General features: G+C 42.2%; 1 protein-coding gene across 1 annotated transcript; it reads left to right on the forward strand.

Moving 5' to 3' along the window:
* Nucleotides 1–471: 471 nt before the first annotated feature.
* On the forward strand, nucleotides 472–14845 carry Cdo1 (cysteine dioxygenase type 1). The gene is made up of 5 exons (XM_034517621.2): nucleotides 472–852; nucleotides 5280–5357; nucleotides 7927–8081; nucleotides 12526–12695; nucleotides 14138–14845. Exons 1-5 carry the CDS (start codon nucleotides 683–685, stop codon nucleotides 14165–14167), a joined length of 603 nt encoding a protein of 200 aa, XP_034373512.1. The 5' UTR covers nucleotides 472–682; the 3' UTR covers nucleotides 14168–14845.
* Nucleotides 14846–15616: the final 771 nt, after the last annotated feature.

Raw genomic sequence — 15616 nt, forward strand, 5'->3', positions numbered from 1 at the left:
GGGGCACGTATGTGGACCATTTAGGTTCACAGAACATTCACTCTAGCCTGGGAATGGACCCCATTGTTGTTCTCCCCCCCCCCCCCCCCCCCCCCCCCCGGCATCTTAGCTGCATTTAGAAGATGGGCTCCTTTTCCTCAGCATCTCCCACAGAGATCTAAAACACAGACGTGTATTGAAAACCAAGCCTGGGAGGTGGGGTCAGGATGGGATGGGCGGCCAAAATCCGCCACTAAGGAAGGGGGAGAAATTGCCCCGAGGCTCACCGCAAGTATGAGGCATGGGCAACAGTGGAGCTTCTGAGGGCTGGCGCGCGCACACACAATGCCGTGCCAGGGCCTTCCCTCTGGCTCGCTCCACCTCCGTCCCCTTTCTCGAGTCTCTCCCCGCCTCACTCCACCCCCTGAAGTCGGTTGGTACGTTCTAGATGACTCCAAGAGCTTAAAAAGGGCCCGGGAGGGCAGATTCCTCAGATTTGGTCTTGACTAGTCGGGGCTTTAGGCTCATCTCTGGTGACTCCTAGTCCTGAGTCTTAATACCCTTGCGAGAGTTTTGAGCGCGGGTGGGTCCCCGGCGTTCGGAGTCCCGGGTGTGTGTGGTTGTCGAGCCTGCAGCCGGGGGTCCTCGGCGCTCTCGCGTCCTCCGCAGCTGGCCTGAAGAGACGCGCCCCAGCCCTGCGGGGATGGAACGGACCGAGCTGCTGAAGCCCCGGACCCTGGCCGACCTCATCCGCATCTTGCACGAGCTCTTCGCCGGGGACGAAGTCAACGTGGAGGAGGTGCAGGCTGTGCTGGAAGCCTATGAGAGCAATCCGGCCGAGTGGGCTTTGTATGCCAAATTCGATCAATACAGGTGAGCGCGCTCGGTCCCCTCGGTTGCAAGGGAGCCCCTACCCCATCCCCGCACGGCTCTCAGGTTTTCAGCAAAACCCCGCCACCCTGGCCCCCAGCGTCAAACACAAGAGACACCCCACCTCTGCAGCTGCCGCTGGCACTGCACTACGGTGACCCCTCCGTCACCTGGCACATTAGAGCTCCGGCGGGGCAGCCGACTAGAAATGACTGCAGAAGGTCAGAGGACTCTCCAGGAGATCACCCTACCAAACATTCAGAAGAGTGGTGGTGGGAGACACAACCCCAAATCAGTCCTTCATTACCAACCCTGGAATGCTTTAACGTAAAACAGGGTTTTGCCAGCTGTTACCATTCAGTTCTTCCAAGCACTTTCGCTGCCCCACTTGGGGTTGGCTCACCTACCATCAGATTTTACAAAATGGGCACATAGTGTTTTTGCAGCCCCCCGCCCCACAAGCCTTTGGTCCTCTCCTGCCCTTGTTTTCCAGAATCTGGAAGGGGAAACTAAATAAAGACCGACCGATGGCTACTTTCCTGCTTGCTTGAATGAGGTGTCTAGTAGACTGGGACCTTTGAAGCCGTGACTTAGGGGTTAAGTCAGAATGAACGTCAGAGCTCTGGGGTCAGAGGAAAATGTAGTCACCTGGAGGTTGAGAGGTCATGTGGGGAAGAAAGAGCAAGCTTCAGTGCTTGTGCTTGATAGAGAGGCTAGCAGGCAGAAACTGGCTGGTGGAAAGGATGACGAAGAATTGGGGCTTTTCCTTGAAAATCATCTCTCCTTAACATGTAATATATACAATAAAGTTTTGTCAGAAAGGACCATGTCAACCGTATTTTGGGACTCGTGAGTCGTAAAAACTAAGGACAAAGACGGTGGCATTTTGCGTTTGGGAAGTGATCCTAAACAATTTCCTTTGATTCTGGTCACTCAGTTCCAGGCCGGGTCCTGCAAGAAGACACCTGACATGTCTAGCTCTTAAATGCTGGCAGATAATGGCCAGTTTGTGGGCCAAGTGCACCTCCAAGTCATTAAGCCTAGTGAGACAAAGCTGTTCTTATCTCAGTTTTACCAGCAAAGACCAGCCTGGAAAGGTCTGTTCCCCACTGTTGTTTAGGAGCCTACACTGAACCAGGGCCACCTGCAGCCCCTTTGGCCTGAAAATCTTTTACATAGCTCCTTGTATGTCGTATAAAATAAAAATATTTCCTGGAAGTTAACCATAATTTTTTTTTAAATCGGCATACATGTAATTTTATCATTTATTAAAAATCAATGCAAATATACATACTAACAAGATGGATTGTTTACTTTTACATAAAGAAACGTTACTGAGTATTTGTTATTTTGATTTTACATCTGAATGAAAGACTTTTAAACGTGAAAAACAATAGAGGCTGGGCATGATACTTGCACTTGGGAGGTGGAGGTAGGCAAGCCGGGCAAACCTCAGCTCACAGCCTGAGCTACATAAAAACTCCAAAACGATGCCCTCTGACCTTCACACCAGCACCACGGCACACCTATGCCCAAATGCACACATGATACACACATTAATAATAAATAATTTTTTAAAGAACCAAGATTGCTATGAAGTCTGTGGTGACACAGGCAAGTGCTGCCAGGTACCGATAGATTTCACATCCCAGTTTATTTGGAATTAATTTTTGGCTGTACATTCAGAAATCTCATACTGTTCCAATTTTCTGTGATTGCACATTCTACTATGCAATACACAGTTTAGGAAGCTTGGGTTCTAAACTGCTAAGCAACTGCCTCTAGACCAGCGGTTCTCAACCTGTGGGCCACAACCCCTTTGGTGGTTGAATGAACCTTTCGCAGACTATCAGAAAGTGTACATGTTTACATTACAATTCACAACAGTAGCAAAATTAGATGTATGAAATAGCAACAAAAATACAGCATGAGGAACTGTATTCCAGCAGCAGCCAGAGCAGTAGGAAGGTTGAGAACCACTGTTCTAGGTCTGTAACAAATTCATTTATTATAGTAACATATCTGGCTAGATATGGCATTGTCCAAGCGAAATTAATCAGGTGTGCTGCACGCAGCCCCTGCTCTCTAGAACAATGGCATTGCCAAGGACGTCTTGTTTGACCCACGGCTCATTAAGATAAGGTGAAGTCCTGGGTGGGATATGGGTGGGCTATAAAGAAAGTAAGAAGAGAGGGAGATGGGCGAACAGCAGTGAATCCTATGGTATTGTGATCCTTAGTGCCTAGAAGGATTCCTATATGTGATCTGGGGACTGGGAGCAAGGCTATATGTGTTCTAGTACATCCTGACTGAGTCCTCTGGAGAAGTGCTGTGTTGTACGGGAACCCTGCTTACTATGATTTAAAGGCTGTGGGTACAGCCTCTTTTTAGGTCGCAAGGAGCTAGAATATAAGGGAGACAAATAGCTAAAAGAAAATAATAGTCTGGACAATGGTGGTGCACACCGTTAGTCCTAGCACTTGGGAGGCAGAGGCAGGCAGATTTCTGTGAGTTTGAGGCTAGCCTGGGCTACAGAGAGAGTTCCAGGATAGCCAAGGCTGCATGAAGAAACCCTATCTTGAAAAACCGGTGAGGAGGATGAGGATGATGATGATGATGATGATGATGATGAAGATGAATATTATAGTCCTTAGCAACTCTCTGGGAATTCATATCCTGCAAGCACCTGGCCCTGCGCTTGGGGGGATGGTAGGGAGGACAAGTCTGGAGGAAAGCGGCCGGGAGGGCATGAGGTAACAGATGACTAAGTGAACAAACAAGCCTTTCCTTACCCTTAGAAACAGCAGTCTAGAATGAATGTCACAACCAGCCGGCTTTGCTGGCTAGATGCTAACAACGGAACCATTTGGACCAAATTACAACTTGAGAGCTCAAGTATCCTTAAGATGGTTGTTTTGGTTTGGATTTTTGTTTCCCTTGCCAAATTATAATAGTAAAAGGTTTAGTATTCTGACCTAATGTAGCCTTTGTCATGGTCTTATTTCAGATCTTGGCTCATTTGTGCAGAACTTTTCCTTATGAGTGCTTTTGAATGCGTTTGTGTCAGCTCCTTAGTACTAAAACTGGGCAGAATTCTAGAACAGTCCTTTAATGAAACCTCAGTCCTCAAAGCCTACTTTAGCTACTAGAAGTGGGGGAAATGCCCCACACAATGGCAGCATTCTTTCCTGGAGTCCATATGGGCTTTCCAAATACCTTCCCCGAGAAAGCTACTTTTTATTAGTTTGGACTGATAATCGTGGAGAAACAAGAAATTTGCATTATCTCTCCCCTGTTATCTATTCATACTGATAGTAAAGACTGAGTGGCTACCTCAATAAAGTCAGTAAGTGATTCAAAATACAGAAAGGTCTTGTCATTCTTACTGGACCGGGAGAAAAAAAGGCATAAAATGCAGAGAAGTCAAAACTCAGCTCTTGAAGACAGTTTTCGTTTGTTCTCATCTTTGAATTTGAAAAACGTGTTCAGGTTTTATCAAGGTGGAACTCAGGGGCTGGGATTTGTGCTCCGATGCACACCAGGCTAGGTAGGTGTTCCACTCTGAGAACACGAGAGCAAGTGGACCTTTGAATGACGTCTTCCATTTCCAGGAACCGCATCTGGAGGCTGAGTCCTGCTTTTTAAAAATAATGCTTTCCTTGTTTCAAAAACAAAGACCAAAAAATGCATATTGAAGTGGCTCACAATTTGTTGGGGTCTAAGGAAGCAAACTGGGGCTCGTTCTTTTCAGGTGGCTGTGTGAGCAAAACTGAACTGATTAATTAAACTGATTTAATTCTAGAATATGCAATAACATTAAATGGGTGTGAACTGTTGGTGGTGAGAGAAAATGGGTTTGCTTAAATGAGATTTTATGGCTCTGTGATCTATCCTGTCCTGGATTTTTTTTTTTTTTTTAAAAAGGTGAAAGATTGGTTTATTTGGTTTGGTTTTAGTTTTTTGGTTGCTGTTTTTGATTTTCGTTTTGTTTTGCATTTCTCTGAGAGGAGGGAAGGGAGACTGCAGTTGGAATGTAATATAGGAAATAAAAACTAATTAATTAGTTAATTAAAAGTTCATTTAAAAATAAAATTTTAATTAAATTAAATATTTAATTTTTTTTAAATATGTTTTTTTTTTTTTTTAAAAAAAGAACAGAACCTAAGTCCTATTGAACTTCTACATTTGAATGAAAGATTACTAAACAGAAAATGGAAAGTAAGACTGGACCTAAGAATGATGCTTGGGATGCCAGCATTTGAGGGGCAGGCAGGAGGACCAGAGGTAAAGGTCATCAGCTACACTGTGAGGTCACAGCCTGGTTACATGAGACCCCGGTTTATAATGATTGGTAACAATACATTAACTGATACTTTGTTATACTTACCTCCGCAGACAGATTCAAACTGGAATACGTTTGCTTCTTTTAGGTATACTCGAAACCTTGTGGATCAAGGAAACGGGAAGTTTAATCTGATGATTCTGTGCTGGGGTGAAGGGCATGGCAGGTAATGCAGCAACAACAATTCACTCATTCCAGAAATTCCTTTAGGTATTCTCATACTCTCTTTTCTTAGATAAATCTATGTTTTGGACAGGCGTGGTGGCACATACCTTTAATCCCAGCATAGAGGCAGACGCAGATGGATGTCTGTGAGTTCACGGTAGTTATAAAAAGCCTAATTTATGGTGCTACTATGAAGTCACATTTTGGTGTGTACTCTATGCTAACGAGAATATGTGCTTCTGACATGTTCTTTATGAAGTTGAGGTTATACATACACTTCTATTTTGCACGTTTTCTCAACTTCTCGAACTGTTAACTGCTTTTATAATGTGTTTTTAAATGGCTATTTGATGATCTCAGGGTTCAGTTAGTCTAAGTTATGGTATAGGACAGCAAGAGCTATATATACCAAGACTGTCTCAAAAATAAATAATTTTTTAAATCTATGTCTTACGTTTTGCAATGCTAGAAATCAAATGCATGTCTCTGTACACAAAGCAAGTGCTCTACCTTCTAATGCCAAGCTGCACCCTATTTTCAGTCAAGGTATTTTTTTTACAGTGTCTGGCCCAGCATATAAGCAGTAAGTAGTGCCAGGCTAACCATGAACTTTGAAAAGACGAGCAATTCACATTTTAGAATTCTTTTACATTGTCCCCTAATCTCAGCATGGAGTTATCATGGGGGCTGGGGTTTCAGGTATGCACTATGTACATTAAAACCAGACCCTCGGGGCCAGTGAGATGGCTCAGAGGGTAAATGTGCTTGCTACCAAGAATAATGAGTCTCTGTTCAATTATTGGAATCCACAGAGTAGAAAGAGAGAACCAACTCTCACAAGAGAAAGACACACACACACAAAAAAAATTAATTAATTAACTAATTAATTAAAAAAACAGAAAGAAGACCCTTTCCCAGATGAGTAATATTTCAAAGGAAGAACATGCTCACCTTAATTTACCCTCTCTGTCTACGATGGAGTTAAATGGTTTGGGAACCCTGCTTAACCCTGACCTTTGTAGTGTGTGAGGTATGTCAACAGCTGTGGGACCAAAGACCAACCCGGCAAGATTTGGAGATAGAGAAACATGTCAGAAATTGAGAAAAGGTCTTTCTACTTCCAGTTTATTGTTTAACTTCTTTACCAGGAAGGGAATTTAAACGCTAAGGCCTTAACATTTATTTCCTTGTCTGTAGCTTGTCCATTTGTCAGCCTTGTTACCGATGGAATATTAGTATATTTTTAAACAAGACTTACCAGGTTTTGTTCAAAAAAAAAAAAAAAAAAAAAAAAAAAAAAAAAAAAAAAAAAAAAAAACAACCAAAACTCATTTTTGATGAGAGGGAAAAAATGCAAAATTATAAGACTTTAGGACATTAGATCTCTAGGGAGCAAATGCTGAAATGAGCAGTTGGTGAAATGAGGCAGGGAAGCAGTCAGTCATTCATTCAGTATTTTTTCAAAACATTAGCAAGGCTAGGGCTGGAGCATATGGACTCAGGAAACAGTTCTTTTATGGTACATTGAAACATTAGTAGAATTCAACATGATGTAAATCCTAAAAGTTAAATACATTTAGGTATTTTAATCATCCTTGCATCTGGCATGACTTCACATACCTAAATACTGTTTGCTCTAAGAGCACATGAAGAAATTCCTTTTTACTTGATATACAGTTTTCTTCCACCCACCATGTAAGCTACTCCAAGTCTGTAAGATGTTAATTCTAAGAATAGCTTATTTCAGGGTAAGTGTGCATCTGCACACACATACATTCTCTGTCACACACAAAGAAGAAAAAAGGAAACCCCTATGGGGGAAAAAAACATAAAATACTCAATGACTCCAAGGTGGTCAATTATTTATAGATGAGTTACTTTGTTCTTTTAAAAATTTATCTCATGAACCCCTCCCTGAGTGTGTGTGTGTGTGTCTGTGTGTGAGTGTGTGAGTATGTGTGTCTGTGTGTGATGGCGGAGATAAAAATCCAAGCCCTCACACACTATGTGAGCAATCTTCCACTTCTAATATTCTTTATCAAACTCTAGCTCAGCTTAAACGAGTTATTAAAAACTGCATTTTGTCGGGGCAGTGTGTCACACCTGAAATCCCAGCAAACCTGTAATCCTCCCTTCCAATGCAGGACGGTCGTGAACTGTAGGCCAGTCCTAGCGGTGTAATGAAGCTGTGTCTCCAAGACAACTGTCAACAGAGCAAATATTATTTTAAAACAAATTACCAAACCAAAAAACAAACAGACAAAAATCTGTATTGGGGGGAAAAATAAAAGGAAAGGTTTCTGAGTTCATGTTTTGTTACCAGGTTACTGTGACAACAACACTTTTAAAACATAAGCTGCTCTTTAGTGGGAGTTTACATGAAAGCTGTATGTGCATGATGTGTTGTGATTGTGGCCAGAATAATAATGCTGGATTGAAAATTGATAGATTTAAATAGCATCTGAAATGAACTAGGTCCAGAGAGCTTCTGGACAGTGTACCCATTTAAGCTCAACCAATGGGGTGCTGGACCAGCCGCTGAGTTCATCTGTTGTTTTGTGCATCTATAGCAGTATTCACGATCACACGGACTCCCACTGCTTCTTGAAGATGCTGCAAGGAAATCTAAAAGAGACATTGTTCGACTGGCCTGACAAAAAATCCAACGAGATGATCAAGAAGTCTGAAAGAACCTTGAGGGAAAACCAGTGTGCCTACATCAATGGTAACATTCTATACTCTTGTCTGTGAGGGTGTCGGAAACACTGAACTCCTAGCTAGGCATGTCGATGGAAAATGGTCTAAACACAATGGGTTTCTAAAGCCTAAAAGTAGGCCTGGACTCATTCATTCAAAACATATGCATGAAGATTACCATTCATGGGGAACTCATTTATCTGCCCAAGCTTAGAACAGAAGAAGAGGGATATGAATTTATGCAAAACAGTTATGTCTAGTTAGGGAACATACAGTGCCTTCGTATTAGAGAATGCAACACGTCCTGGAAATGATTAAGAACACTAGCTAGTGCCTGTTTTTTTTTTAAACTGCATACATCGTACACCAAAAGACTTTTCTCAAGGGAAATTTTGCAATGTATATTGTTGGGCAGTGACTTAAAGATACCTTACCAAGAATTTGTTCTTTCTCCTACATGTCATCTGGAGTAGCTCCAAATGCTTCCCAGGAGAAGCAGTGAATTTACTTCTATTACTAAGAAGGATCATAACTCTGCAAAGATTCATGGAAACATATGAGATTCATAATTTTTATTCCCAATTATACATGAGGCAGCCAGTACATATGAAGATTAAATAACTTGCCTGGAGTCACTCGGGATTTAAATGTGGGGCCAGGATTTGAATCCAAACAAGCAGTTTGAGTCCAAACATATGCTTTTAATAAGGATGCTGTCCTGCTTATATAAAATAAGATATTACAGTCTTTCTCTGGCAAGCACAGTACTTCCTTCATATATCTGAAGTCTAGAACTGGCCTTGCTCCTTGGCTTAAACTCGTTAGATTATTAGTTTAGGAACGCAGATTGCTTACAGAGATCTGACTGGATGGGAAACATTTTCTCTTCTATTCACATCACGAGAGGCTGTGCTTTCCTCCGTAGATATTTTCCTTTATTTTCTCAAATAGCTGAGGGTTGCTGTGTAGGAGGCATACCGCCGTTATGAGGACAGACTTGTCACCTGTACCATAGCACGATAAAGCTAAAAGCCTCTTAGAATAATTCCTTTCGGTTGGAACGAGAGTCTTTGAGAATGTACATTGGATAGGAAAAGGAGCGTCGTCAGGGATCTTCAGTGCAGAAGCCAGTCATGTAAACTGAAGGGGGGAGCTGCAGATTTGGGAAGCTTTGGTAAGGACCTGATGCACACGAAAAGGACAGCAACATTGCCAACCCAGTGAGATTGTCCTGATTCTTTTTCCATAGAGGTGTTAAGTTCTGGGTTTTTAATGTTAGTTTTTGCCAATCAGTAAGATATGAGGTGAGCTATAATGAATATTTTTGTAGACTAATTACTCCTCAAATAAATTAAAAGCTACAAGTTTCCAACCTCTGGTTTTAGAGATCACCGGTGGGCGTGGATATGATCAGGGGGAGGTTCCCAGTGCAGAGAAGGGTGCAGTCCTTGCAGAGAATGGAACCTTGAGGACATGGGGTGGGGGAGGGGCAGGGTCAAATGGAAAGGAAGAAGAAACATGGGGTTGGACAGGAGTTATGGGGAGACTGTAAACAGGGTCAAGATATGATCCTCCAGGAACAGTGGAGAGATGGGCACTCCCCCATCAGCAGAACTATAATTCAGAATGTCTTTACCCACTTGGTAGCAACCTACCTACAGCATAGTGGGAGGTGAGAGGCAAGTTGGAACAGGAGCTTGTTTCCAGTGGGAGAAGGTTCACAGGACTTGGCTAACTGACCTTGATAAAAGTCACCAAGAAAGGTGTGGTAAGACTGTAACAGGGTGTACCAGGCACACGAAAGAACCAGAGACGGGTTACAGCGCTCAGACTCGGAACGGTGAGGTTCATGCATGAGCCCTGGGCGCTTCGAAAGAATGAGTGACTAGATCTAGTTGTGCAGCAACAGGTGCTAGATCATCTTGGTTTTTATTAGTACAGTGTTGGTGTGCCGTGTAATTCCAGCACTCAAGAGGCTGAGACAGGAGGGATTTTGCAAGTTTGAAGCCAGCCAGGGTTACATTATGACTTCAGTGTCAGCCTAGGAGACATGGAGATATCCTGTCTCAAAAAAAGGCACATTGGGCAGAGGATAGGGGAGCATGACTTTAATCGCAGCACTCCAGAGGCAGAGGCAGGTGGATCTCTGTTACTTTGAGGCCAGCCTGGTCTACAGAGTGAGTTCCAGGACAGCCAGACCATGTCTTAAAAAACTATTTTAAGAGAGAGGAGAGGAGAGGGGAGGGGAGGAGAAGAGAGGGGAGAGGAGGAGAAGAGAGGGAAGGGGAGGAAAGGAGGGAGGGAGGGAGGGAGAGAGAGAGAGAGAGAGAGAGAGAGAGAGAGAGAGAGAGAGAGAACACACACACATGGGTCTTTTTTGTTTTGTATTTTTTTTATCTCCCTGGAAATAGTTCTTCCTGACTGGTTATCTCTAGGTCAGGCTCACAGTCAAGCTGTGAGTCCCCTTGATGTCATCCAAGCCTTTTCTTTGCTTTTTCCTGTGGTGTAACTTATTTCCTTCCTGGATTTGTGCTTGCTTTGTTCTTGCTTTACACGCTTTTTTGGGTAAGCATGTCTTCCAGTGTCTCTTCATGAAAGGAAGCATGGACAGTACATTTTTTAGACTTCCTAATATTTAAAAAACAACAAAACAACAAGCATTGTATTCAAACCTTACAATTTGACAGGTGAAGGAGCTGGGTGTGGATTGTGACCCCTCAGAAGACTGTATCTTTGCATTTCAGGGTATCCTATTCCTATTCAAAGTCCTTTGTCATTCTGACTCTTACCCCTCTCACTGAAAGACCTTCTGGAAGTATCTGGAATCTTAACATGTGTTGCCTTTATTCTGTCCCATGTTGTTTCACAGTAATAAGGTCACCTAGGGACACCTGGTTCCTCCAGGTGCTTGGTTCCATTCAGTTTGGAATGAACAGTTGACTTGTGCCCATCAACACAAGAAAAAATCCTCAAGTTATTCCTGTGAGTTCTGTCTCTGAAAGGCCTCTTGTTTGGGTATTGAGCTTCCTGAGCTTCCCCTTTGATCTTTTTCTCTTTCCTATTATTTTAATCTTTGTTGTTTTTATTCTTTGAGCCTAGCTCAACTTTTTCTGCCAACCCTTCTGTTCAGGTTTTGTTTTATTTGGCGATCCTCCTGCCTCTGCCTCCTTGGCGTTTCCTACAGGTGTGCACTACCACACCCCGTTGTCCTTTTCTTTTGAAAAGCCTTTTTGAGTCCAGGGGTGTAGCTCAGCTAGGGCTTCCATAGCATGTGTGCACCAGGTACTGGCTTCCATTCCCAGGACCCTTGTAAACCAGCTCAGCACTTAGGAGATCGTGAAAGGAGAATAAGAAGTTCAAAGTGACCATAGGCTGGATGACACACTCTCTCCAGGAATAAATAAAGAAAAACAAAAATCCTGTGATTTCTTGCTCTCCCCTTTGGGTATTTTGTCTCAGGGAGATGCTAATAATAGACTTTTCCAGGTCCTCTCAGTGTCCTGTTGTAACTTGCTTTTCCAGGCTGCTCAGGCCACTCTCTGACTTCTGTATTAGAGCCTAACTTTTTGTGTGCTCATGTGTAAAATCCAGGGACAAAAAAACTTTACTTGGTGTCCCTTAACACAGGATGGGGCTTGTTGACTGGTTCTCTCTCTGAGGGTCAGGCAGAGGCCTTTAATAGACGCCCCAGAGGTAGAATGCTTCCATCTCTGCCTGGAGACAGAAATCCCGGATGGTGCTTGGCTGGTGAGGAAAAGCAGGACTCTTGCCATTCTGCGTGTGGCCTGTGGCTTCATTCACTTGCTTTTAACATGGTATCAGTCCTGAGCCCTGCTGTTGCATTCTTTCTGGTTCTAGTTAGCAAGTCTTCGTCTTTTGGGCTTGGGAGCATGGAGGGGAGGGAAATGATGAAATGAGCTTTGAGACCCGACTTCCTAAATAGCCTTTCAGCCAGCCAGTTGTCTTTAGCCCAGTCTTCAGTCCTTTCCAGAACCTGGTACTGCCTATTCCTGAGCTGTTCAAGAGTTTCAGAATACAGGGTTTGGGTTTTTTGTTGTTGGTTTGGGGGGTTTGGTTTTTTTGTTTTTTGATTTTGTTGTTGTTGTTTGTGGGGTTTGGGGGGGTGTTGGCTTTTTTCTTGAGTGGTTTAGGATTTTGTTCTCTCTCTCTCTCTCTCTCTCTCTCTCTCTCTCTCTCTCAATAATACTATCTTTTAACCTTTCAAGTTCTTATGAATGTTTTCTTTCTTACTATATTTTATCTTGTTTTAATCTGTAACTATAATGTGAGACAGTTCAGGGGAACGATACCTGCATGGCATTTACTATGTGTAACCAGCCGTTTAAGTCTAGTGTGTACTTATCCCATATTCATCGATATCAATTAAAGATTGTGGGTGATTACGAACGTTTTTTGCCTTCAGCCGACATCTTGATTTCTTTGTTGTTTTCTGTCCTCTTTTGTCCTTAAAGATTCCATTGGCTTGCACCGAGTAGAGAATGTCAGTCACACAGAGCCCGCCGTGAGCCTGCACTTGTACAGTCCACCTTTCGATACGTGCCATGCCTTTGATCAAAGAACAGGGCATAAAAACAAAGTCACCATGACATTCCACAGCAAATTTGGAATCAGGACTCCATTCGTAAGTACAGTTTCCTGGGTTCAAATGACTTAGAAGGAGCTAGAGAGATGGCTCAGGAGTTAAGAGCACTTGTTGCTCTTGCAGAGGTCCCACATGGGGTCCACGTCATTGTTAGCACCATTTTTAGGAGACCTGATGCCAATGTCCACTTATGATCTCTATAGGCAGGTGTGCACATTGTACACATACATGCATATAAGCAAAACATAAAATAAATCTAAAAAAACATGACTCAGGGGTTGGCAATAGTGTGTTGTAAGTAGGCTTTTATTGATCTAAGTATTATTTAATGTGCTGGAGAGATGGCTCAGTGGGTAAGAGCTGATAGAACCCTTGCTGAGGACTTACGTTTGGTTCCTGATGCACGTGCAGCAGCTTACAACTGCCTTTAAGTCCAACTCCAGGGAAATCTAATGCCTCTGGCCTCCTTGGTCACCTTCAGTCACATGCAAATACCTACACACAAGTACACACATACATATTATTTGAAAAATAAAAATAAGCATTAATTAAATATCATAAATCTAAGCTATTCTTGCATGAGATCACAGGATAAAAGTTCAGTCTCTCCTAATTATTTCTTAAACCTTGAAGATAATTTATTTTTTAAAATTAAATTAAATACATAGACTAATTTTTTGTTGAGAAACTTCAATATATATGTTCATTCCTAAGGAAAATGTTTTCTTCACTTGGGAAATTGAAGTTTTTATTTGTCCTGTTCCCCACTAATATGACAATGTTTAGAGAACTAGTTTACTGGGACATCAATAAATTGCATTTTCTGGACTGTCTGAAGCCTGTGTTTTGACTGGCACATGTGCCAGCTCATTGAGATGTGATGTCCTTAGACCACAAATATACTGGGATATGCTAAGACATCCTTCTTGAAGAACAAGCATTTCTCCCCATAAGGCAACCAATGTTACAGTGGTAGGAAAGTCTCTGCCATTGATGAAATAAATTGGAAGGGGCTTCATTTAGTCATGAATGAAGTACATGGAGACATGGCAAGAAATACTACATGGAAATAGGCTGCTACAGTCCTCAGGTATCCTATTGACCTGTTTTGCCTTCCACATTCAGAACTCCAAAAGATTTTCTTATCACAAGAAGAAAGCCATTAGGCTACATTGCCAAGGTCAGGCTTTCAAATTCTACTCGGAAAACTAAACCACTCAGAGCAGTGGCTCCCAATGTTCCTGGTGCTGCTGCCACCCTTTGCTGTGGTGACCTCACACACACCATAAAATTGGTTTCATTGCTACTTCATAACTGTCATTTTGCTACTGTTATAAATTGTAATGTAAATATGAGTTTTCCCATGGTCTTTGGGGGTGGGGGTCATGACCCACACATAAGCTGAGAACTGATAACTTAGAACAAGCTTATAAACCCTGTGCAAACATGCTTACACCGCTTTCTCAATTCCTTTCTTACAGCCAACTTCAGGTTCACTGGAGAACAACTAAGACCTACCAAGTCTTCAAAGTTTTGCTTCCACATCCTCTGAATGTCTTACCTTGGACAGAGAGACCACCCACCATTTGCTGTCCAGTTACACAGTTAAATAAGTCCATGCTCGGGTCTACTGCAAAGTGTGTGTACTAAGGAAGTGAATGATGCCCTGAGCAGGAGAAAAATCCCACTAAAGAAAAAGTCACTTGATTTTTAATGGTCAAATCACATTGCTCCTGGTCCTTCTGTCTTCTAATTCCATGGAAACTCTACTGGGGAGTTTCAGTGTTTTTTTTTTTTTTTCAGTCGTAGGAAACACTCTGGTCTCTGAACTCTAATAATAAGTAAAAATAAGAAACCACAAGCTATCATGTGTCTGTTCTCACACCTGAAAGTCTAAATGTGGAAATCTTTAATATACTTTGTATGTTCTTAATATTTGACAAGAATTTTTCAAGTCTGGGTTTTTAATTTTTTTTTCAACCCTATTTGACAAATTGCTATGCTGTGGAGACTAGGGACGCGTATAGCAGTTTGGTGCTTGGTAGTGAACGGCAGGGGCTTAGAAACGTGTATGTACCTAGCCCTCCTGCAAACAAAAACTGGAACTCATATGTAATGTGTGCCTCCACCTGAGCTGCCACCAAAATTGCCAAACAACTTTAATAAAACTGGATTTGAGAAGAACTACACATTGGCCTTTTGATGTATATGTTTAAAAAAAATCATATAAATGATAGTTTCATAGATAAATTACTGAAACAATGTAAAAAAGATATTTTGGTTTGAGTGTGTGTGTGTGTGTGTGTGTTGTAGGGGTCAAATTTCAGGTTTTCTTGCGTGGTGGGCAAGCACTTCACCACTAAGCATCTTCCCATCCCAAAAGACGCTTCTATGATATAGGACTGTGAAGGTCAAGGAGCTACATTCACAGCAACTTTAGTGTCTTATTTTCACTAATTGACAAGAATATCAACACAAGGGGAGTCTTGCCTGAAAATGTGTGTCCTTGTTTGCATGTGTTCAAATGGGGTTTGATATCTAACATTTAAACACTGAAAATGTTTTAAAGGTAGATTTCTAACATTTTAAAGTTATCTGGCACCATCAGGCTGGAGTGCATTTTCATCAGTATTTAATAGCTCAGCGAAGGTCTCCTCCTGAAAAGGCCATTACTCCAGCCTGCTGCAGCCCCAACTCACCTGTTTCTATTTATGTTAACCCCTCCTAGTCTACATACACATTTAAGTTTGCTGCCCCAGGTTTAGACAATTTTCTTTAAAGTGTCTCTTGTCATCTTGCAGTAGGCAATCTTGGGGCTCTTGGAAAGTAAAGCTTCTCTGAAAATAGTTTCTAGACCTATCACTCCAGAAGTATTTACATTAGGCTTCTCAACTTTGAGATGGATATTAATACTTATTGAATGTTTACCCCATAGTAAAGATTATTCAAAGATACTTGGA

This window comes from Arvicanthis niloticus, chromosome 14, assembly GCF_011762505.2.
Source record: "Arvicanthis niloticus isolate mArvNil1 chromosome 14, mArvNil1.pat.X, whole genome shotgun sequence".
In the NCBI taxonomy this organism is placed as follows: Eukaryota; Metazoa; Chordata; class Mammalia; order Rodentia; family Muridae; genus Arvicanthis; species Arvicanthis niloticus.